The 26026-nt window shown below is 33.6% G+C and overlaps 1 protein-coding gene across 2 annotated transcripts; it reads right to left on the bottom strand.

Annotated features, from left to right (window-relative positions):
- Positions 1–862: 862 nt before the first annotated feature.
- LOC147068035 (polypeptide N-acetylgalactosaminyltransferase 3-like) lies at positions 863–26026 on the bottom strand. Of its 2 annotated transcripts, XM_085952709.1 has the most exons (8): positions 25709–26026; positions 23439–23512; positions 20554–20723; positions 19605–19699; positions 16273–16453; positions 12160–12332; positions 10628–10861; positions 863–9270 (listed from the first exon to the last, which is right to left on the bottom strand). In XM_085952709.1, exons 3-8 carry the CDS (start codon positions 20718–20720, stop codon positions 8258–8260), a joined length of 1863 nt encoding a protein of 620 aa, XP_085808835.1. In that variant the 5' UTR covers positions 20721–20723; positions 23439–23512; positions 25709–26026; the 3' UTR covers positions 863–8257. The 2 variants fall into 2 exon arrangements, with proteins under 2 accessions (XP_085808835.1, XP_085808834.1); XM_085952708.1 differs by lacking the exon at positions 23439–23512.

Raw genomic sequence — 26026 nt, 5'->3', positions numbered from 1 at the left:
GCGCTTGCCAAATCCTTTGCCTTCTAAGTGTGCATGAACGAAGAAATTATTACTATCAATAGTGTCAATGTTGAATCAAACTGATCAAAATTTTTATTAAGAATAATAAGGTAAATACCACTTCGATCTCAAGTAAATTCTCCATTTAATGAAATGACCTGACTGCCGAGCAGAACTTCACTTTACACAATGTATTAATACTATAAATTCATCGATGTTTGATTTATCAAATATTTTCTAAATTGGACGTATTTCTGCAAACAAGATCCAATCCACACGTGTAACATGTTGAGAAAATTCAATATTTGAGGGATGATTGATTTAAAAAATATGATTTGTGATTATTTAATTTAAATATCTGATGGGATACTTTAATAAAATCAAATTATCACACATCATTTTAAATCAATTCTAACTGAAATATTTAATTTTCTCAACATATTACACGTGTGGATTGGATCTTGTTTGCAGAAATACGTCCAATTTAAAACATAATTATCAGAGATTCCATCTCCTTTGATTGTATCAAATTATTTGTCGATAACGTTGAACTTATTTATAAATGAAAATATAAAATGAAGGTTTCTGATTATTAATTTGTAACTGTCATTAACGGTTGGTTGGTTTTTTGTTTCATATCTTTTCTTAAAATTAAAACGTTATCAATTTACTAGGAACTTGATAAATATGTATTATTTTATAAGAATTAAATTTTTTCAACTGTCTGCACAATGTAACATGACTTATTTCTAAGATATTTTTCAATAAAACAAAAATGAAAATATTTACTCTTTTTCTTTATTTCATTATTCATTAAAAATAAACAAACCATTTTTAGAAAATACAATATCATACTTAATTATAATTATAATAATATCACGACATGAGATAATTTACTATTTTCCATTGAATGGATTCTTGAAAAGTTCATTGAAAAAACTTAAAAAAAGTATGATGTAGGCAATAATATTTTTTATATAATTTATCAATTCACCCATACCAGCAGGATATATTATTAAAAAAGGTATTCTCTAAATAAGTACCTACACTAATACTACTGGTTTATTAATTGAACTGGCGTTTACATGATAGAACTCCTTTATAATGGTTTTGAAACAAAGTTATTTTTGGTAATTCTGCACCCTTGGCAACATAACATGGCCCATTAGTTAGTAAGCATCCCAATGGGGAAATCTGACTTTCAATAAGAATTAAACACAAAAAAGACAGTACATTATAACATCGGGTATCAGAAAAAAATGGTCTCAACACTATTAAAGAAGAAACTATTTAAACAACATATTGAACTGATTAATTATCCAAACTTCAATACACCCTTTGACAAATTCTATAAATCTATTACTTTCAAATATTGCGACATTTCAGAAAAAGTAGGTAATAATTTAAAGCGTCAAGATTTAAATGTAGCATTTAAAGCATGGGTGGCCAACCTTTTCAGCAGCCGGGCCAGATTCTAAAAATGAGATTTCCTACCGGGCTGCACAACTGATTTTTTTATTATACCAAACAAAACTGAGAATCAAACATATTTATTAGATTTGACTTGTTTTAATAATAAAAAATAAACAAAATAATATAAAAATAATAAATTTTAGTGAGAAGTTTGATTTTGTGTGGCAGAACAAAGTCCATTAACCCAATGCTTACAGGCCCTTTTAATTAATTTTGTAATTAACATGTTAATTTGCATTTGAAAAGTAATTAGCAAAAACACAATTTTGTGCGGCCCGTAAACATTGGGTTAATATCGATATCGAGTGAGGTTGTTCCTACACGCAAACTGTTTTCCAAACGCACATCAGTGATTCGTGTTCTCACTCGGGATTTGATATGCTTCATCCGACTAAAAGCTGTTCACAGTGTGTTTCCAAATAGCGAAGTCATCATTAGAGCATGTTTGTAAAATGAAGGATATTTCTCCTTGCCCAAAGATGTTTTGTAAAACTCTTCCAAACCAACCTCCTTTAATTGTTCATCGCAACATATTTCACAATATTCCATTTGTAAATTTCCCCGTAAAAAATTCACGTCTACGGAGAATGGCGTTGCAAATGCAGCAAAAAGCACACGGTGCTTCTTAAAATCTTGAGCCAATATCGAATCTCAATTTGCGAAATTACCAGAACTAGCGGCAGCATTTGATATTATTTTATTTTCTAACTGCTCCACGGGCCACAAGTTGACACCCAGTGGGCCGCATGTGGCCTGCGGGCCACGGTTTGGCCACCCATGATTTAAAGTAAAAAACAACCTTGGCAGTCTTTTGAGAAATAGATAGAACCACTTCGGAAAAACGGAGTATATTTGTTGCGGTGTGGGACTTGTCCAGCAGTTTATTTTGACTGTTCTAAAGATGGGTTTATAGCCCGAAACAGCTGTCGACGTAAATAACTCAATTAAAGTAGAATTAACAAAAATAACTTTGTTTCAAAACCATTAGGTACTACTTGTTTGAATAAAAGTCAATATCACTTTCCTTTTCGCAAAATAAATGACACAACAATAATTGTGCTCAAACTATTCAAACATCATTAATATACCTACATAATACATAGGTAATTAATTATTATATGCAGGACTGAAAAACATGGAAATTGAAAAAATAAATGTGAAGCCTCCTTAATTCGAAACTGATAAATGTATGTAATTTAAATAAAAATCAATACACATTAAGAATTTTAAGCGACTTCAGAAATAATATAAATACAAAACGCCTGATACAACAATGTCTGATTTTGTAAGATTTGTTTGATTTTTTAAAATATTATTTTTTGAGGCTTTGACTATGACCTGCCGTCATAACTAGGGAATCCAATCCCGAGCCAAAATTCTGATCCCGGGATTTCGGGATTACAATTTGACAATCCCGGGATCCCGGGACTGGTCCCGGGATTGGGATTTTTTTCCATTGTTAATATAAAATTTTTATATTTACAAATAATATTGATAAAATCGGTCAAAAATAAATCTAGTATAATTTATACTATTTAAGACATTTATTGTTAATATTGTATACGTTAAATCTTGGAAATACACAAGTTTAATGGAGTAAATAATATTGTAATATAAATAATAATGTGAATTTAATATGAGATTGCTATTTCTGATAGTAAAGACATAATGAATAGATCAGCGAGATTTAAAATAGTAAAGCAAATAAGCATGGCGTACTTATGGCCTTTCCGCTTCATAAATCTAATTAGTCAGCCAAATATGAAACTGCCGTAAAACGTATGATATCATGGTGGAATTACTTTGTTAAAAGTGCGAAGTATTGTTTTTTTACCAATCTTTCTCATTTTTAATAATCTATGTGAAAAAATAAAATGAATCGGCAACCTACACATCAAACTTCATTCAAACTCAGTTTATTTCTAATGTAGTTATTTTGTATTAAAAGTATTTTTTCTGTTATGTTTTCCATAAAAATTGATAAAAAAATCAATCCCGAAATCCCGGGATTATGTTTATCAATCCCGGGATTCATAGGTATCGAAAATAGCTCGGGATCCCGGGATCCCGGGATTCGGGATCCCGGGATTGGATTCCCTAGTCATAACACGTCTTCTCCTCTGAGTAAGGAACTGTTGTTTAGGCTCTCTCCAATTCTCTTAAAAAAAATACAATTTTACCAAGCTCATCCATCATCCCCAATACCAGGGCATGTTTGAACTCCTTGACGTTCCTAAGGACATTTGCAAGTCGCAGCCTTACTCCGTGTAACTCAAATTTAGGGAAATGTACAACTATGTGTGCAATGTCCTTCTAAACATCACACTCACCGCACAGCTGCGAAATGCTTTTCTCCATGAGAATATCAAATCTATTGCCCATTGTGTGTTGTGATCTTAGTCTCAATGATTTATTAAAAATTGTATTTATCGTGCAAATGAAAATTACCCCGAAATTCGAATTAAAGTAGATGAATTAGAATCCCCAAAGTTATGCTGTAAGTCAGTTAACAACATATGTGATAAATGATTTATTAATATTTAAATGGAATGATTTGTTTTACGTATCCTAAAATTAAAAGTATCTACATAATCTAATAAGGCGAGAAAAATAGGTATACATTCAAAATATTTTACAGTCATGTCAATTATATCACAGTTTGAAACATAGTCAAACATGTTTCACAACCAAATTTTAAAAAAATATTACGACACAATACTATATTATGAATGTCAATTAAATCATGGTCAGTGGCAGCTGCTCCTATAGCATGCAAATGCACCGCATTCCTTGCATTTTTTTTTAAATCTTCATTGAATGTGTATAATTGCTATTCATAAGTATTCTTACTTTGTGCAATTTAAACAGTACCTATACTATTGTATATATTTGTACAAACAGTAAATCTGTATCTCAAATGTCATCAAAAATGTGCTAACGCCACAGACATACTTCTTGGTTTACATAAGATAAACGTAAAATACTTAATTATGGCACGTGCGTAGATTTGAAACTGTGGTATTAATATGCCTGTTGTCAATTCTATATACCTACAATACACATAAATTTTGCGTGGCGCCCCAAAGTTGAGGAAGGCAGTCGCTGAAAATCAGACAAAAACGAAATCAAAAGAAATATGTACTTTGAGTCTCATGTAAATTCATTAGAAATAGACTGAGTTTGAATAAAGTTTAATTTAAAATATTAATATTACCCACATAATGTTAATTAATTTAATATTTTTTGTATACAATAATTAAGAGTCATGTCATGAGAACATGTTTTTAAGGTGTACTTGTATTTGACCAATTACTTTTATGAACAGACCCATTAGAATTTTTTTGTCTTTTTTTAGGATCATACTTTTCGTCTGTCGTTGTAAGTGCCTACTACCAGAAACATGTGTTAACATGTATCATTATTTAAACAGTGTACTAAAAATACTGCTAAATAAAGCATGTAACCACTTGGTGACATCTGTGAAAAGTGCTTTTTCGCTAATTTTTTTTAGAGTGACATTATACCAAGAAAGATTTAATTCGCCATCTGTATTAAATCATTTAAAAAATATTATAGTTACAGACAATTTCAGACATCAATAAGCAGGTAAAAGCAACTTTGCCCATTTTAAACTTAATATTTGTTATTTTTAATTATAAATTAAGTAAGTTTTCTGTGCACTACCAAAAATATACTATTCTAGGTCACCGGCTGCCACTGATCATGAGTAAGTATCTACAATAAATGGAAGCATTTTAAAAGTCACTGATGGCACGATAAAGGTTTAATTATGCCATCTATGCAATATTTTACAGAATTGATCACCATTGATAATATTGGCACACTTATATCTAACCATTTTTACTGATATTAAATGCAGTGAAGCTTATTACTAATTAGAATAGAATACACTATTTCTTACAAATGCTATTGAAAATTTCTGTGTAGAAATAAATTCATTGTAGATCAATTTAAATCATAAATCTTGTAACACAAAAACATGGGTAAATTATTTTTTTAGAAGTTTTGTGTGGTGGCAAGTGAGAGGCCGCGATTTTTTTAGTAAAAATAAAACTTTTTTTTTTTTAAATACATTGAAAGTTTGCCATAAACACTTACCAATCATATGCTAAATGTCTCATTATTGGACCAGTATTGTTGCGAATTTTAAATTATTCAAAACAAACGCCTGAGACTGGCATTCTGTCTTCTAAGAAAGCGAATAAGATCACGTTATTTGTATGGTCGGCGGCGCTGTGGGCCTGTCCATATCCGCAAACATGTTCGCTTTGGCACAGAACCGGTGAAAATATTTTAAATTATAATTGATAACAACCAGAAACAGCTCGCAACATTTCATAGTAATCATGCATATCATAATATAATAATTGTCTTATTATGTCTGAATCGTCATCAAAAACCGTACAGTCAATAATGCTGTAATACTGTCTTTAAATGAGGACAAAGCGCTGTTGTCTTATCAATAAAATATTGCTTTGTATATATTTTTGCACAGTTTGATTACAAACTGTATTCCAAACATTACATACTTTGTAGTTTTTGGAACACGGTGGATTTAATTCCAATTTGATCGGCAAAGAACTTGTTTTGTTTCGTAATGATTCATATTAATTATTATATTATAGAGGTGAGGCATGATCCATCTAATATTACAAACATGAACTTTTCTATCCAAATAACAGACAAACAAACCTAGTAATGGCATAAATTTTAGCAGCTAAACATGCTGCACTGTGGTTAATTTATATTAATAAGACGATAATGAGGTAACTATGTATGAATCAATTGTGAATGTATACAAAATAGTTTACATGGTTAAACTAATTGTGATACAATTCCATTTGACAACAGTAATACGTACATCATTAATCCTTTCCACGCGGACGGCACACCAGTTGTGTCCTCATTATCTGGCCATTCGATATAATTAGCATGTTATTTAAATGCGGTAATTAAATAGTCAATAAATGTTCCGCAGTCAACAAATTAATCATGGTAGTGGTGTTTTAACCGAAACAGGTATAGGCTAAAAACTAAATTGTGGAATTTAATATACTTAATTTATTTTATACTGCTGTTTGTGGTTAAAATTAATGAGTTGTGGCTATGTTGAGTATCTATGTGTGAGATTATTAAATCAGACCTCTACATTTTAAATTCTCGCTGCAACTATACTACACAAGGACAATTAATTAATACATATGTTGGGTTATAATATCTGTAACTGTAATAAATTATTTTCCTAATACATATATTATAGGTGTACAGGGGACATTTATTTTAAAGCAGTGCTTCCCAAACTTTTTTATACCACGTCCCCCAAGCTCTGAAAAAATAGTCTCTGGCCCCCCTCTGCCGAAAAATAAATTATTTTTGTTATCAAATGCTTTATTTGGTATTAACTATTACTATACCTACACATTTATCACAAACAAAATAAAATAAGAAAAAAATACTATATGTAAAGCCTATAAAAACCAATTTATTTAACGAAAGGAATGTACAAAATTCAATACTGAAATACTTATTTCAGTAAATTCCACTTCAAGCAAATTAATTATCTTATCTGATATCGATCACTTCTTCTTGACCACCCAACGTAATATGATTATATTTTAATGATTTAGCAAATGGCATTCTTATCCAATTGTGCTTTTGATCCTCGTTTAAGTTTGGGAAATATTTCTTTAAAATTTTCAAATATTGATAAATATATTTTGTATATGTCGCGGCCTCCCGCAGAAACACTATGGCCCCCAGGAGGCCGCAACCCATGAGTTTGGGAAGCACTGATTATTTTAAACAATAAAAAAAGTGTGGAAGTTATATACAATTAATAATACAATTTGTATAATATTAAGTAAGATGCCATAAAAGATATACATATAAAAATATTAACTAAACAGATTAAGATTACTATCCTCCACCAAAATAATACCAAAGGTAAGCAAAAGCAACCTCCACATTGGTACACAAAAATGTGTTATCGTATTTTTATTTTTTCAAATTTTAAAATAAAATTTAATTTAAAATATCACAGTAGAAAGATTGTGGATTGATAAATATGATTAGAAATTCAGAAATGATATAAAACATCATCCGTTATTTCGAATGGTTCTAATTTTACTCAACAATAATACAGATGATTCAAGCTGCGCAATCAAAAATAGCTTAATTCAATAATTTAAGTACAAAATATGATACTGATTAATTGTTAATAATTGCTTCTTATTAAATAGGTAGAAAAATTAATTCTAACCAGGTCTGATTTTGAATAATAAAAAAATCGATGCAGATTCATTAAATGAGACATGGCACCAAAAACTGACAGCTCGCAATTAATCGACGGCAATTTCTTTTGCTGCCAACAACACTCTTTTAAATTCAATAAATGACAGAGTAAGGTTCTAATATACCTATTTACCTTAATGGCGTCGATATTTTCCCTGTTGTCTAGGTACTTTAATGTTACAAAATAACAATAAAATAATAATTTAAAACTAATTCACTAGTATTTTGTGAAAAATTTCAACAAATAGGCATTCATTCGTTAAAAAATATGACTAAAAAATTTACACATTATTATTGCTCGATTGATAGATAAAACCTCGATAATTTCAATAAATTAGATATGCATATCAGGCATTGTATTCTTGTATATGAAAATATTACATACATGTTATTCTATTCTTGCTACGTAAATACTATGTCATACTACTGTTTTGTTCTCAATATAGTTTCTGCGTATATATATATTAAAAAATTACTTCCAAGGCACAGTTTCCAGATCCCATTTCTGAGCTGCATCATCTGAGCAGGGTGAAAGTCTCAAACCGAGATCACCACTGGACGAGGAGGCAGGAGCATCTGCAGGTTGCAGGCATTGCCCACTCGGCGCATGCTTCAATTTATGATCAGTCTCACTGTAGTCCCATTTTTGGCGAGGATAACCGCTGCATCCCATCACCCGCACGATTCCTTTCGTTTCCCCCTCGAATTCTCCTTGCTGAGGAGCGTCCAAACATATGGATTCATCCATCATGACTATCCCATCTTCGCTCATAACGAACAGTCCATTCAGATCGTCGTCTTTTAAGCATGTTCCGATTACAGCAGGGCCCATTGGCTGACCCATCACACCCTTGCTGACCGGCCTCATGATGCACTTGTTCGTATCCATATGTTTGATTCTGCCGAAAAATCTGCTGTCCTTCGGGAAGAAGTTCTGCGGCCAGACGTTATCAAGATACCACTCGAAACTTTTGCATTTGAGATTCTTTCGTAAGCGCAACCGAGCTGTGACATTCTGTTCCCCGGCCTGGATGGCCACTTCGGGATTGAACTTGAAAAAGAAGTCTGCCCACGAGTCCATCCACACGAGGGCGACCCTTGCCAAGTTGGCTGACAGTATCTCGCGCATTCCCCCAGGAAAGGAATACGGACTGGACTTTCTGAATATGTGGCCGATATGAGAGCAGGGGACTATCTCCACCCGGCCTCCGCACTGCCACAGGCGGAACGATAGTTCTAAATTTTCACCACCCCAGATGCGCATCTGCTCATCGTAAGAGCCAATCTCGAAGAAGTAGTCCTTCATGATAGCGAACAGACCACCGGCCATAGCCGGGGATGGAAAAGGGGCAGTGAGATCTGCTTTCCTGTTTTGCAGTTCATTGCTCCCGAGAGTGTACCAGCGGAAGTGCAAATTCCAATTAAAGGCTCCCCAATGAAGTTCGAAGCTTTTGATGTATGCCAGATTGTCATCACTTATAATGTCTGAAAAAAATAAATAAAGATAAGTTGTAAACATTATAAGTATAAATTTCTTCAAAACATTTTCCAGAAAATACATATTATTGGGTTGATAATATTTACTTGTTTTAATGCGAGATAAAAAGTTTTTACTGTCCGAGTTTTCTTTACCGAAAATCCTAACTTTCCAACATTTCGACATTGCAGATTATATTCATAAGAAATGAACACACGTTAACAACACAATTAACCAGTATTTTCAACCTTCACGGAATGGGTGATCCATTTGTAGAAGATAAACTAGCCAGATTTGAGACGATTCATGAAACAGAACAAAACATGAAGTAGGCTACCCCGGGAAAAATGTTACTTTCAATTTAAAGCTATTTCGACATTGTTTCGCTGCAGACCATTTTTTTTGCTATGCTAAAAATATTTTAGAGATTCCATTATGTTGCACAAATTCTAAATGGATTCCATGTTAAATTAAATTGGGAAACACTAATTTAGACATCAATTTTTCTGATTCAATATCCAATTCTAAAGATAATTTAGTACATATTATGTTGCTTCCTATAAAAGGGATAGCAGGATAAAGGTTCAGTCGTAAATAGTTAAATTTCCTTACAAAGCAAAGAAATTAGGAGCCATGCATGACAGCTTGCGTGACGTAGCAGAACTGATTTAAACAGGTTCATCAGTGGGTGGGTCAGCTAATTTTCGGACACAGGAGAAATAAGGAATAACGCATAACGAGAAACTGGCGATGAAATTGAAACAAAGGTTTTAACTGCTACATAAAAATTGCATTTCACAAACAGAAATCAAGTAAATATAGTTTTGAATATCGTGAAAGTACATACTTGTTTGTGACAAAGCAAAATCCTTTGGAGTACAAATTATCTATGCAGACAAGAAAGCTAGCAGTATTAAACATGCTGTATTATATTATTCGAATGATTGAAACCTGATGAATGTATTGTGTACATATGCCAATTGATGTAGTGTTCCAAAGTTGTAATTCAAATAATATTGTTCAAATACTAGGAACACTAATTGGATCGACGGTATATTCAATTAACCAATGATAAAGCAACCATTACATCACTATCAATAACTAAAGTCATTTACATTAATTCATCAAAAAGCAGGTTGCCTCCTGATTGGAAGAATTTGAAGTCCTCAGTTAAAATGTAATTATAAGAAATAATTTTCATGAATTATAGAAGGATAAAGATTAAAGGCAAAAGCAAAAGATAATTCGTATATTATAAATTGTCTATTAATAATAGTTCAACAAAGGGTTCAGAAATTCATAAATCTATAAATAATTATTCTGTATACGTTTCAAAGTAACAATAATTTTGACATGAAACCTTACCGATGACGGGGCAGACAGCACTATGAGGACTGTCAGCGAGACGCGCTAAGAGCGGTTCCAAGAATCCCGGGGCGGCTTCGCAATGTGCATCAAGAAACAATAGGGCAGGCGCTACAGCAGCTTTGGCCCCGATCAGTCTAGCCCCAACCAATCCGAGCCGCCGACTCATTCGCAGGACTTTTGTTGTTACCGGAATTTTTTTCACTGCAGCATCAAGATCCGCTCCCAGGTATGCTGCAGACAGACAATTACAACATTTAAGGGTGACAAAATAATACAACGAATTTTAAAATAATCGGCATACATAAAATTGAGGGATTTGGGAATAAACAAAGTGGTGACAAATGTTCGAACAAAATTACAGGCTGTTGATTTTCCAAAGTAATCGAATGTGATATTCTTCTTTTAATATTCAGTATAAATAAAGGGATGATCGATGTTTTTACTATAATTATTGTCCAATTTTGTTATAAAAAAAAATTATGAAACCCAATTCTTTGGAAAATCGTGAAATGTCTGCCTCTGTTCAAGCATTTGTCAGTTAACTTTATTGATTCCAGAGCTCATCGATAATCGAAATCTTACAACGGCTGTGTCAAGAGATCATCAATTTGTAAATAATTATGTAGTATATACATACACTGTTCATTCATCATCAGCACTGTTGATGGGTATTAGCAACGTCTCCACTCACTGATGTGAACCCCACCGCCTTAACCTCAATATTACTATGTTTCTGTCTACACCACAGTCTAAATCTCACAAAACTCCTTGTATCTTCTGGTCTGTGTCTTCAATCCTTGAGACATGGCCTGTTTAATGCATTTACCCAACTTTCAGACGTGTGACGATGGGGAGATCATTGTACAACGCGTATAATTTATGATTGTACCTTCCTCGCTGCGTGCCACTTTCCACACATACAGCTCCAAACATCTTTCTCAATATCTTTCGAATAACCTGAAGCTAATGAGGGTTTTGTATAGCCATATTTAAATTTATTTGATATGAAGTGGACTTGTTAACCATTAAGATTTGTTTTACAGACTAATTCTTCTATTAACTTCTTGTCTTATATAATTTTGAGGAGTAATATGCGATTTTGTCGACTTTAGAATTATGAGTGATTAACTATTATAATATACAACTGAAGTGTCAGCTGAAATAATGTTGCAAGCAAAAAATATTCATAATATGCGATTTGCCTTTAGCCGGGTCGCATATCCAAACTCATCTCGACTGCAACATGTCGAATATGTTGATGTGATTTTGTTGGTATTCACAAAAGACATGTAACCTTATGTACCTCTGCACACAACTCAAATGTGACATTTTAGTTTGACAAAAGCAGCTGGCAAGCGAGCAAGCAAAAAATTTCTCTCGACATGGGACAAATATAATTCCGAAACATCACACTGGCACATGTGCAGATGTGGCTTTTTCATTCTTAGATGTGTATCTTGCAAAGTAACCCAAATGGCACTCGCAACATTGTTGCAGCTAACGTTTCAATTAAAGTTACGCGATAATACCTCGGTCACTGGCATCATCGACAAGTATAATCTCGGCTATCAGATATGGCGGTGAGCGCAGAGCGACGCTCCACGCCGTGCGGAGCAGAGTTGACCAGGCTTCATTGTGGAAAACTACTATTACACTGACTGCAGGAAGGGAGCCATCGTTCTGATATGACTTTGTTTTACATCTGAAACAAAAAATTATCATTATGAAAATGGAACATTATGATCTGAATAGCAAAACGAGTGATTTTGCAGCCAATGAAGTTTTATATCGCTAAGGTGAGTTAAAACTCTAAGTGGGCTCTTAATTATCAGTGGTATAAGAAATCTATTGGTAGATATATCTCAATAGCATAGTAATCACCTTATAATATAGTGAAAATATAATATATTATTATACCGCCATTCCGACAGCTTTTAAATGTGAAACATGTTTTAAATTCTTATACTTTTCAGGTTTATAGACTTAAATTCAATTGTTCAACTCGAGGTCGGCTCCGAGATCAAAACACTTGCTCTACGTCCGGTCCATGCTCCAAGTAAAACATTTAACGGCCCACGTGCTCGTCGTAGGTCAAAATTGAGTTTTTATTGTATTTTCAAACCATGATCCTGGACACTCCTTAAACGTTGTAGATAATCTATTTATATAATTTTGAAGCCTTATTATCCTTTATAGTTATTTTAAACATTTGATGACTGCATAAAGTATTTTTGTTACATAAAATAGTATTCTTTTAAACCTCTCGCTCTAATGTTTTAGAATATAGTCATATTTCGGTACATAACTGTGCAGTGGTGTTAAGATTTTTTACTTTTATTAATTTTTAAACGTATTTATAAAACCATTAGTATAATTTATTACGAGATAATTTTTGTAAAATATTTACGATAAAAAATTATATTGATAATCTCTGTGATCCCAAATTTGACAAGAATTAGGCATTTTATTATTCAAAAAATCGGCAAGATTAACACATTTGAAGATGATTCTTAAGATATTTATTATAAGCTATGTATTTGACCATTCAAGTGTGATAAACATCTTATTAATAATGATTGCTTTATAATAATTATTGACCTAAGAATAAGGTCGTGTTTTTTTGAAATACGCCATTTCTATTGTCATTCCCCAGTGGTTAAGCTACAACATACGGCCGTAGCCATAAATTGACAAACTATAATTGAAGTAGGGAGTAAAATGATATTGACGCGCGTGTTTGAACATGTACCGTTTAAGAAAAAATAAAAAAAAAATCGGTTAGGTACATGTTCAAACACGCGCGTTAACATAATTTTACTCCCTACTTTAATTATAGTTTGTCAATTTATGGCTACGGCCGTATGTTGTAGCTTAACCTCTAGGGAATGACAAAAGAAATGGCGTATTTCAAAAAAACACTACCTTATTCTTAGGTCAATACTTAATATAAAGCAATCATTATTCATAAGATGTTTATCACACTTGAATGGTCAAAAACATAGCTTATAATAAGTATCTTTAGAATCATCTTCAAATGTGTTAATCTTGCCGATTTTTTGAATAATAAAATGCCTAATTCTTGTCAAATTTGGGATCACAGAGATTATCAATATAATTTTTTATCGTGAATATTTTACAAAAATTATCTCGTAATAAATTATACTAATGGTTTTATAAATGCGTTTAAAAATTAATAAACGTAAAAAATCTTAACACCACTGCACAGTTATGTACCGAAATATGACTATATTCTAAAACATTAGAGCGAGATGTTTAAAAGAATACTATTTTATGTAACAAAAATACTTTATGCAGTCATCAAATGTTTAAAATAACTATAAAGGATAATAAGGCTTCAAAATTATATCAATAGACTAGCTGACTCGGCAAACGTTGTTCTGCCATATAAATTATTTCTAGTGAATATTTTGGTTGTTAAATAAAAAATAACAAATGTATCGTAAGTGTATGGGGATGGGATCTATGACAGAAAGAGGAATAGACCGCTGTAGACGATGACCGCCGATAAAAACAAAAAAACATCAACCATTCATTTTCTCAATTCAAAATGACTAATGATGTTCATAATGAATGAATTACCTGTGACAGGATCTCGTTGTTTAATGTTTATGCAATATCCGTCTTGTCCCTTCCACAAAATTAGCGGATATTGTAGAGCGTCGTATGAACGGTGTGTGTCAGCGATGAACTCCAGATTATTGTTTCTTCTTCGAATCACGATTTTTCGCATCGATGTGCGGTCGCCAACCATGATTCCAGCAATGTCAATGCATGCATTGAATCGACGCACGTGCTCTCCAGCTGGTGTTTTATCAGGATTGATGACAATAGCGTGATTGTCACTTTAGAATTCGTGCATGTGTGCTTTGAAGAATTTCAATAATTCATTGTGCTCATTCAACAGGGCGTCCAGTTCGCCGACGATGCGCCTGGAAATAAGCGAATTGAGGCCATTGTAGCCGCAACGTGCATCCACATGATTGATGTCCTCACCGCCCATGAAGTAGATTTGTAAAAATTTATGTGTTTCGTTTGGCATTGGCAGCAATGAGCCTACTTTGTGGTATACTTGGCCTTTGATTTTGAACGTAGAATGGAATTGTTGACCATTTGCCGCAGTATTGTGAACTATTTCTGTTGCTCCGAACGAAGTCATTTAGAAGCATGAATTGAATGTGCGAATGGACTTCAGGAACAGGTTTGAATCTGGAACCGTGCCGATGAGCAAGCCGTTTAATGGTTCTGGTGGTATCTCAATTTCTGGTAGTTGCACTTTTCCTGATGCGAAACACATCCCGGCTGACTCATGTTTGAATTTGAGCGCATGACAATGGGGACAATCTTTGTCAATAGCACCAATCAGCACTTTCGGATGAGCGGAATATTCAATATCTGGCTCGTACTCGAATGCGAGACGAAGGAACGAAGCGGATGTAAATGTTCGATGTACTTGTTGGCGTTGTCGGTCATTTGCTCTGCGTGTGTTAACTACGAACCGGCGCGCTTGGCCCCGTTCCAATTGTCGTTGTTGATTTCGTTCAGCTCGTGCCTCTTATGATTGAGATGCACGCAATTGCGACATGCTTACACGCAAGTTTTTGTTCTCTTGTTGGATTTGTTCGTCTGTTCTTTCTGCTCTACTATTTCGCATGTTTGTTGCTTTATTCGTTCGACGGCCTAAATGGCCCCCCTTGCGTCTTGCTGGCATTGTGCACTGTAATACACGCACATAAAAATAGATAAATTAAAATAAATCGTACAAAATTTTGCACGCACTGCGTTGTGATATGCCGAATGAAATGTCAAAATGACGCGACGCTTCTCTTGAATTCTTCTCGGACGTAGCGCCATCTGTCATTCAACAACATAAATAATTTCATTCTGTTTGAAATACGAACGACGGTTAAATTTGTTCAAACAAAAATAATAAAATCGCGATTAAAAAATGGGAAGGTGGGGGTAGGAGGGTTAAAATTTGGGGTTGTAGGTATTTTTTGATGCAAAATAATAAAAAAAATACAAAAAAAAAATTGTCAAAAAAATAAAAGAAAATTTTTCTGGATAGAGATACCCTAATCACCTAGCGGTATGAAATATACTTGTTGACCTATTCTCATACCTAACAAATATACATAAAAAAAAAAAATTTAAATCGGTTGAGCCATTTCGGAGGAGTTCGACCACAAACATCGTGACACGAGATTTTTATATATATAGAGATTATCTACAACGTTTAAGGAGTGTCCAGGATCGTGGTTTGAAAATACAATAAAAACTCAATTTTGACCTTCGACGAGCATATCCCCCCTTAATTCAAATTACATACAAACTTTTAAAATTTAAAAAAAGAACAAAAAAAATATATTTGAAAGAAACAATTGCTTCCATAGAATAGAATTGTGGGCACTAAATAATCTTTCGTTTGTTTTTTATCATTAAAAACTAATGAGAAAATCTGAAGCAGTAAAATCTTTCCATTATGGTTCTGCTCGTTCTGCTTCTGCTCTTGGCAAAACCCATTACTTCACTGGTCTGCTCTCTAATTCTGAGCTCTGCTAAAATCTGTGTTTGGTAAGTTTTGCTGAGAATGAAGATAATATTTTAGTAAATGGTATAAATACCCCGGGCGGCGAACATCAATCAACGATCGATTCAGAGGAACTCGATCACTGGCCAGCAAGTTAAAGCGGTGAATTTGAAACAGCTGTCGCATTCGTTGTAAGTCCCGGGGCGCCACCTCAACCGGACGACCATTTTGGCCGGCACCCTCCTGGGGTGCAAATTCATTGGCGTTCATCAATTCTGAAATGAATTTAGACAGTTTTATAAACATACAACATTACAGTGAGATATAGTTTTGACAAAAAACAAGACATACTCGGAGTGGCACCGTCACTAGAAGAAATCATATACAGTGGAACCCCGATCTAACGTTCTCGCATAAATCATTTTCCCGCACGGATCATTCATTTTTGAAAGTCCCGCCAAACACCCATAAGAACAATGTTAAATAATCCTGCATTAACTGTTCCCCGATTTATCGTTTTCCTCGATCTATCGTCTAAATATTATGGTCCCGTCACAAATATTATCCCGATTGACCGTTTTTGTTGAATATTTTTCATTTCGCTTTCGGTTTATGATACTTTTTATTATGCTTTGTTTGCACAGATCAATTGGCACTCAATCTCGCCTGACCGTTCAGTGCTTTGTTTGCATAGGCCGCTCAGGCTTGCCTCGCATCTCGTATCTTGAATTTTTATAAATCGCAACTAAAATGCCCCCATGAAGAAAACTAGGACTCTACCTGAGAAATTTAAAATATGAACTATTAGACGTCAAAATTTGATCATTTCCCGCATTTATCGTTTTTTTCTTAGGGTCCTTTGAAAATCGTGGAGATTAATAATGATTTCATTTATCTAAAAACTGAACACTGAACAAATAAAACATTATCATCCATTTTATTATATCTTAAATTTCAAAAATATACATAAGGCGTCTACTTTCAATTTATGAAAAAGATGTTCAAAAAGTATCCAATGTTTATTTTCCCTGCAGACTGTGCTCAGGCAAGACCCTTCGTATCAATGTCCTAAAATTGCAGACGAGGTAGGTATAAGGACTGGTTCGCTTGATTCTATTTTGAGTGAGGATTTCGCCTTGCAGAAAGTATCATGCATCGCTTCCGATTAATATGTTCTTTGCCAAATACAGCACTCCTGGAGGGAAATTTTTGAACGAAGCGATATCGAAGTCATTGTATGAGAAAAGCATGAGAAGGTGATTAGAATGTATGCGAATTTTTATTTCTAATTAGATTTTGACAACCGCGTCTAAAACTGCCGTAGGTTTTTGAGTTTCACACGCTTCAACAGTGGAGGTGCCAACTGCGCTCACCGTTTTTAATTTTGACAGATGGTAAAGAGATATGTCGGAACGTAACATCGAAAGGCTCTTTATTTATTGTTTTTTATCTTTTCATATTACCGTTGGAAGTGTTATTTTGTGTTTAAATTAAATTAAATTAAGTAAGTATTTATTGTGATTTTGTAATACAGAAACATACATATTTTAATAATATTCTTCTTATTGTGCCATCCCCTAACGGAGGTCGGCCACCATCAAGGTGATTTTAGCTTTGTCGTCTGCTACCCGGAAAAGTTCAGTGGAGCTGTACTCGTACCAATCACGGAGGTTCTTAACTCACGAAATGCGGCGCCATCCTCTGCTACGCTTACTATTGATCTTTCCTTGAATGACAAGTTGGGGAATACTGTACTTTTGTCCTCTCATAATGTGGCCGAGGTACTGTAGTTTCCTGGTTTTGATACTACGTAGAACTTCTCGGTCCTTCCCCATTCGATTGAGTACTTCAACATTTGTCACCCGGTCAGTCTAAGGAATTCTGAATGTGTCTATACAGCAACATCTTGAAAGCTTCAAGTCTCCGTAACATCTCTTGGTTTAGCGTCCATACCATAGAAAAGAATTGAGAGAACATAACAACGTACCATACACAGTCTCAGACCTAGGTTAAGGTCTCGATTGCTAAGGAGGCGTCTCATTTTCAGAAAGGCACTCCTTGCGATCTCAATTTTAGTTTTTATTTCCTGAGACTGGTTCCATTCCTCATTTTATAATGGGTCACACATTCGATTGGTTCGCTGTTAATGACAAAATTTGTGTTGGTGTCTGGTGTCACTATTTTTGATACTAGTAATAGTTTTGTTTTCTTGAGGTTCATTTTTAAACCATAAGAATTACTGACCTCATTAACCCTTTCTACCAGTTGATATAAACTTTTTAAGCTATCAGCAATCAGCACAGTATCATCGGCATATCGTATATTGTTAATATGTTTCCCATTAACCAAAATACCCAACGATTCACCTTTAATAATATTAGGTTTATAAAATACGTCGGAAGACGACAGTAGCTTCTTTAGGGATTAATTAGCTACGTACTTTAACAATCAATCGTTTCAAGATATTCAGCGATAACGGATAATTACTGATTAAATATGATAATGTCATTACCACATTTTAGGTTATTTTACACGTCCTCAAAATGGAAATGATTCACGCTGAAATTTTGTTGTCAAGATTTGGTAACTGGACGGATCCATTCAAAATGACAGAAGAGGCCTTTGTGAAACGATTAGAAAACGATATCGAAACCATTGGCAGATATATTAATTTCCAGGTTGGAAGATCTGTCAACCCCAACTAACTGTCACGTGAGCATCATAGACAAAAATATAACTAATAATTTACGCGACCATAAATGTCCGTTCAATATTTTCATTGCATTATTGGACACCGTTCGAAGCACTATACTTCCTTTGAAGATATAGTCGCGTTTTTCTTCTTGTTTGCGTAGTGCTTCATTCAAAAATTGCCCTTCTGTTATTCTTCAGGTTCTCTGATCTCCTGACATAACTAATTAATTTTTGGCCATTCTCCAAGCTGAAAGGAACCCAATTCGAGTCACGAGAAGACATCATGCATATCACAACAACCCAGCTATACTCCACTTCCAAAGAAACGTTCCAGAAATACTTCCAACAATAGCGGGACCGCTCAGAGAAGTGGGTGCAATGCCATGGAGATTATTTTGATGGGAATTAAGATTTTAGACCTGCACATGACAAATTGTATTTTTCTCGGCCAAGGATACATCGGGCTAAGAAAAATGAGTATATTCTAATATTTTATTCTAATTTTTATTTGAAATAATAATAATTCTTAGCAAATAAAATTCACAACTCAAAAGTGTGACTTTCTACAACCGCATCTGCAATTCATAATGACTTGCGATTAATTTAAACATCAGCCCTAGTAACGTGCTTTCAAGCTTCGTCTCTATAGAAGGTTTTCTTCAATCTACATCTTGAATTAACAATCAAAATGAAATGGAAAAAATGTTTAATAATACATATTTCAATATTTACCTATAGTAATATTGTCTGGATCTGGCCCTACATAGTGTCCCACGACAACCTGAAGACCACGTGAATCTCGCCATTCCTGTTGGCCCTTAGATAATCTGGAAATATTCAAGAATATAAATCTTTACGAAAGGACATCACATTTTCATACGAATAGTAGTACACACAATGTGTGCACTTCAGAGACTGTTTGAAAATTGTTATAATTCCAGAATTCAATTTTGACATCTGATAACAATTATAGATCCCATTGTTGCACCAGTTTGTCAAATGCTTTCTCACACCATATAAAAATAGTTTTTGAATACCAACTATCTCAGCTAAGCAACTGTTTTCAAAAATACTTTCAAGAATAAAGAAGAGAATATGGAGAAGTTCACATAGACTCGCCATCTGACGGAAATGAAGGAAATGAACCTAAGTGGTGAGTACACTAAGGTAGGTGCATTCTTGATTTCAGAAACTGCGTGATGAACAACATGCTCATCCGTCATCCATCCCACTAAATGGTATTTTCGGGAAGCTGTAGAATGAAAAATTAAACGAAAATGTTTGAAAACCACTGCTAAATGGGTAATCAAAAGCAAGGCATAAAATTTGATAGATTATATTGTAGAAAAGACAAAAAAGTCAATACAAAATTAATTAAGTCATACTGTCCTTTGGAATGAAATTTCAAAAGGGAAATATAACTACAAAATATATACAGCATATAATACTAATGACAATTGTTGCTGCGCAATAAACTTTAAAAGTTAAAATTAACGAATGAAAAAATTATGCGATGTTTCACCACTGGTGTCTAGGACCTGGATAACTAATTATTAGGATATAGTATTACGATTTTTTTCTCATATTTCATTTAGTTGGTGGGCCGTAATAAATGACACGGTGGGTTTGCATCGCTGTCTTAGATTTAGTTAGGTATCTAAAAATAGCAATTTTTACTTACTTAAGATTGACTCCCCACTGGTCTTCAATCGGAGGCTTATCAGAGAACCCATGATACACAATGATGCATAAAATGATACAGGAAAGAAGCGCCACTCCCAAAAGCAAACGCCGACCTCTCCATCGTCTGCAGCCGCGCCACAAGCCTCTCGCTCCATTCACCATCATATACTGCAAAAGGAGAATAGGTGAAAACACACAAATAATAGTTTCAAAACAGCAGGTTGTTAATGACATAAAAACTACAAAAACAAAATCATATCAATAAAACTTAGCATAATCATTTTCGCTTGTGGTATTATCATTTTGCTTATTATTGAGACCAGTGAAACCATAAAATTTTAAATCTTCCGTCTTACTATTGACGACATTTATTTTGAGCTTGGTAGCTGATATCCAATTTACTATCTCCTATAAAATCTAACTTTACTAAGAAAATAATAATTATCAAGGAATTATTTAATATTAGCATAAATTGAATGTCTGATTTCAAACTAAGACGGTGATTCCCAACCTAGATTGTCCAAGCTGTGATGTTTATTATCAAACAATTTTATAAAAAAAGACATTACTATGTATTTTTTTATTATGTAGTAAGTCAAACGTAATGTGAAGATATTCATTTATTATCCTCTGTCACTCTAATGTGTCAACCAGTGGTGAGAGGTGGAGATAGGCTGTGGAGATCTGACAAAAATAGTCCACACTAAACAGTTTACTTCGTATTCTTAGTTCAATGAAAACAAATAAGTATGACTGAAAATGTATGTATTATTTTTGTCAGATCTCCAGTCTATAGATCTACCATCATAAATTGGCATTTCAGTGAGGGCGCTAGTATGACATTGAGAATTTTAGCATAACTAACAAAAAAATGGTAATTTATAATTTTTTATTGGTAGTAGATTTCTGTACAAATATTATGCTATCCATAATTTGAGAAACATGTTGTAAAATTAAATGGCATTTATAACAAATTTATCCTCGATAGACAATTTTAGTTTCAAATTCGACCGGCTGCCAACTTACGATGGTAGATCTTTACCTGTAGTAGAAATATTTAAGGAGGGTGTTTCTAAAATTTAGAAGATATTATAAAACCTTTAAAATTTCAGTACTTATAATTTTATAGTATTGACAGAATTATGTTGATTTTATTATATTTTAAGAAGCACAAGATGGTTCTTCCAATTAATACTTTCTTTTGCTTTATGTAAAATTTAGTAGACGTTTTGTCATAATTGGAAATGTAGTTTGAAGATTGTTTTAATACATTCTTGACATTGACCATGTTCAATCCTTAGATCATATGGGCCTCCACAGGATGTACATTGTTTTAACAGATTTTTTCGCCACTTGTTCAACCCATACTCTGAGTCCAAACACACATTGAAAAACATCATGTGAATTTGCTAGGACCCACGACCTTATAAGCCAGATGCGTAACCATTCGGCCATTGTGGTCGTCAAAATCAAGCAGTTTATGTTTCTCAGGATTGGCAACATTTTTTATGTAACTAAACATAAGACATTTTCTCTAGCCAATCACAAAAAAATATCCAAATTTAAGGATTCATTATTTATTGTGTACTTCGGTTTGGTGAACCCCAGAATCAGGATCAAGAATATCCAAGTAAATATCGGAATTGAAAATTCTGTCCAGGATAGCAATAATAAGTATCAACCATGCAGGAGTTCCTACAGATTTTACGACTTTATTTTACTACAGAAAAAAGGACTGAACTATGAATTAAACCAACACGTACATATTTCATTGCGGTCTACACATTGAACAGTCTAATAGCCAAATGCAGAGACATTGACATTAAGTTAGCCTTAATGAAAATGTTCTAACAGAATAAAAATGTCAGTGAGGTAAGGTGTTACTTAAGGTCAGTGTATTTATGACAGTGTTTTTCCTTAAAATTATCTGTTTATGTATTTACTCAAGTACCTACTTATAAAATAATTTATTCTTTTACGAGAAAACAATGACATTATAAATTTAATGGAGTGTGACGGGGGAAAAAACAGACCCGTTCTTTTTAAACAAGTCTGCCTGGTGGCATACATATTATTTTAAAGCTTGACATATTTTGTTCCATAAACAATATTGGCTTTAAAAAGGCTCTTCAATACTCAGTAATCTACCCATACCAAAGATGTTGAAGAAAGAGATCGAACCTACGTATGATTGTGAAAAAGTACCAGTAATTTTCATACAAACTCTGAAAATAAGATGATATGCTTAATTTATTTTGCGTACAAAGTGGAACATACACTAAACTTGACGATGATTCAGTGATTTCAAAACGGAAACCACAGAAAACTCCATCTGCGAAGCTATTCTATACACAAGGTGGCTATCGGTGGCTATCAATGGTAATTCATCATATTTTAAGTAAGTTAACCGTCTAAACTGTCAGTAGAAGTACTATATATTAACAGTCCCTCTCTTAGCTTGGTGTTAACTTTTAGAGCGAAATAGACAGTTTTGACGGCTAACTTATAGTATCAATGATATATAATCAATACATAAATATGATGAACTTCCATCGATAGACGCCGATAGCCACCTTGTGTATAGAATAGAGCCACTGGAGGAAATTTGACATCTTTGGTCTAAGTAATTTCATTGCATGAATCCATTATCTATCTTATTTTAATTGTGTTTTTTCAAACTTCATCATTTCACAGCGCCTTTAGTGTATAAAGATTCTTACATTACATTACTGATTTGAGACCTTTTATTCTTGCCTCTGCTCCAAATCTAACAATTTACAATCGTCAAACAGTTTTTCCGGGTGGAGCATCCCAAACAGGCGAACTTTTAAGTTCGCATACCAGTTTATTTTTGATTTCCAACATGTTTGATATTATACTCACTGAGTCGTCAGAATTCGTCTGTCAACCACTACAACATGACTCATTAACACGCAATCATTCAGACCGAAAAGAACCTGTAATCATAATTAATTGTTCTAAACTTTTGTCATTGATTAATTTATTAATGCACATTTATTATAAAATGAGAGATTTACCAATTATTTTTTCATTTGAATTTATAAAATTCTTAAAAGACAACTGTAAAGTTGTGTTGCCTTTATTTGTGTCCAAAATTATTTAATGTAAATCTACATGTAAATAGCCTATTATTTCAATATTATCGGAAGACATTACTATAAACGTTTCTTTCATAATCTGTCAAAGCTCTACTTTTTTTCTTGTTTGTTGATCGTCCGTTAGTCAGTAATAGAGCATAGACAAATCAGATGACTTATTGTCTGCGGATTTTTGGCCCGTCAATGCCTGCATTAAATTTTCCATTTTCTAAGAATCGAAAGTGTTCCTATCAGTATGAAACATAAGAGGATTTTTGTACATATAAATCTATGCGCATAGAATGCCGGAGGATATACCGGCGAGGCGGGCTATGTACACAATCCCCTATGACAAGTGAAGACCTGGACGGCCGAAATTGAGATGGCTGAACTGTGCCACGAAAGATAAAAAAATGCTAGGTCAAAACAATTAGAGAGTGTCGGCACTGGATCGTCCAGGACGGAAGAAGTTTTTGGAGGCCAAGACCCACCAAGGGTTTTAGTGCCATAAATGATGATGATGAAATCTATGCGCAGTATAGTTTAGGATAGGTTTTACTTCAAAGTTTCAATGATAAAGTACAAGTATGAATTTTAAAATAACGTGGACATGGATTTTAAAAAAAAATTCTAAGGAACAAAACACTAAAATAAAGGAAGAATTTATTGTCACTGTAGTGATGATAGAAGATCTCTTTTTTCAAACACCGTCTCCTCTCCGAAGGTTGGTAATCATCAAAGCAATCTCCACGTTTGAGACTACTGTTCGTAACAATGACAGTGCTCTTATGAAACCAAATGCTTAGATTTCTTAAAGACAATATTCATCTTCTGCCTTGATTTCTTTTCGCGGGGGTTCTCCCGTGTTGAATTTGTTGCAGGAGATGGTATTTTTCACAAGGGAAGAGCAGTTTATATTTGAAGGGTCTACTGCAAAACCGTTGAATGTCACAAAATATTTTTTTAGTCATGTATGCCATTCGGGTAACCTAGTTCATAGAACAACTTTCTGCAGTTTTTTACTAGCCAATATTGCTGTCTTGAGAAAAACGACTTTTTCAAAAAGCGATGCATGGCTAAATTGCTGAGTGTCACGCGTCTACATAGCAATAACACTGAATGTCTCATAGAAAAAGTTAACCCGCCGGTATTGTCAACTTGTCAAACTGTCAACACCTTTAAGGTTAGGTTAAGTTAAATGCAGATGAATTTCAACTACCCGGACCAGCATACAACAACAGACTACCGATATACTGATATTGACTGCAAAATACAGTAACCTGCAGTTCCTGAAGAAATTTTTCTTGCCTGAAACAAAGGAATACTATGATGATTTTCCTCATGCTGGAAATTTAAGAGACGCAGATGAATAAACAAAAAACAACAGAATAAGAGAGAGTTAAAATGGACAACTATCATTCTTGAATGGACAATCATTATTTTTGCAGTAGTAATTTCGGACTTGAATGACAATTTTTGTTTTATTTTTATTCACAAGAATGTCAACTAGGTACTATTGATAACAATACTCTTATATGTGTACTTCAAAATTTAAAATACATTCATTTATCTCTCGACATCTGTATTTTTTTGCAACCGTTTTAAACCTTTAAATGCAGATATCCAAAACCACTTTATTCAGACATTACCCGGTCTTGCAGAGGACCATTCATTTGATTTTATTGAATGAAGAAAACAAACACCATAGCATAATATGAATCTGTTATTGTGATTGTGCGTCGGCGTTTTGAATTAAGATTGTCTGGAACTACTATTTCTAGTGTGGATTTTTACCTATTATGATAGCAGCTATCAGGTAATGGGTCAGTTGCTGACCATACATGAAATAATGTGTGAGTGAATTCTTGAAATGATGTTGAAATGCCTATTTTAACACTAGTATAACCTTACTATTTGTGCATAATAGCATGACTGTTATTCCTTCAATTACAATGGGCCATTACAGGCAGGTATAATATTAAAGGCTTTTGTGAAAATACTTATCGAAACACCATCGAATCACATCAACAACATCATATCAAATACCAAATTTACCTTCTGATTGCCTTCGCTTATCGATGCATTGTCATTTTATTCGTTATAGGTATTTCGCAATTATAAAACCGCTTGAAATTGATGACATGAACTCGATAAAGTAACTTTGTTGACAGCGAAAGTTGAGGTTATAATATAGTCACAAACACCAAGAAACAATTGTAGTTTCATTTCGTTATACTAATTCTTCCAAGACAATAAATTAACAAACATTTTTGTAAACTTATGTAATATTTGAAGGCCACTTTCAAAAAGATTGCATTAATTATTATGCATTGTGACACTTAACATTTACCAAATTTTGTTTCAAAATTAACA

Source organism: Rhyacophila brunnea, unplaced genomic scaffold, assembly GCF_057557595.1.
Source record: "Rhyacophila brunnea isolate RB1 unplaced genomic scaffold, BYU_Rbru_1.0 scaffold_3, whole genome shotgun sequence".
Taxonomy (NCBI): Eukaryota; Metazoa; Arthropoda; class Insecta; order Trichoptera; family Rhyacophilidae; genus Rhyacophila; species Rhyacophila brunnea.
Note: the sequence above shows the minus strand (reverse complement) of the source record. Positions and strands in the feature narration are given on the sequence as shown.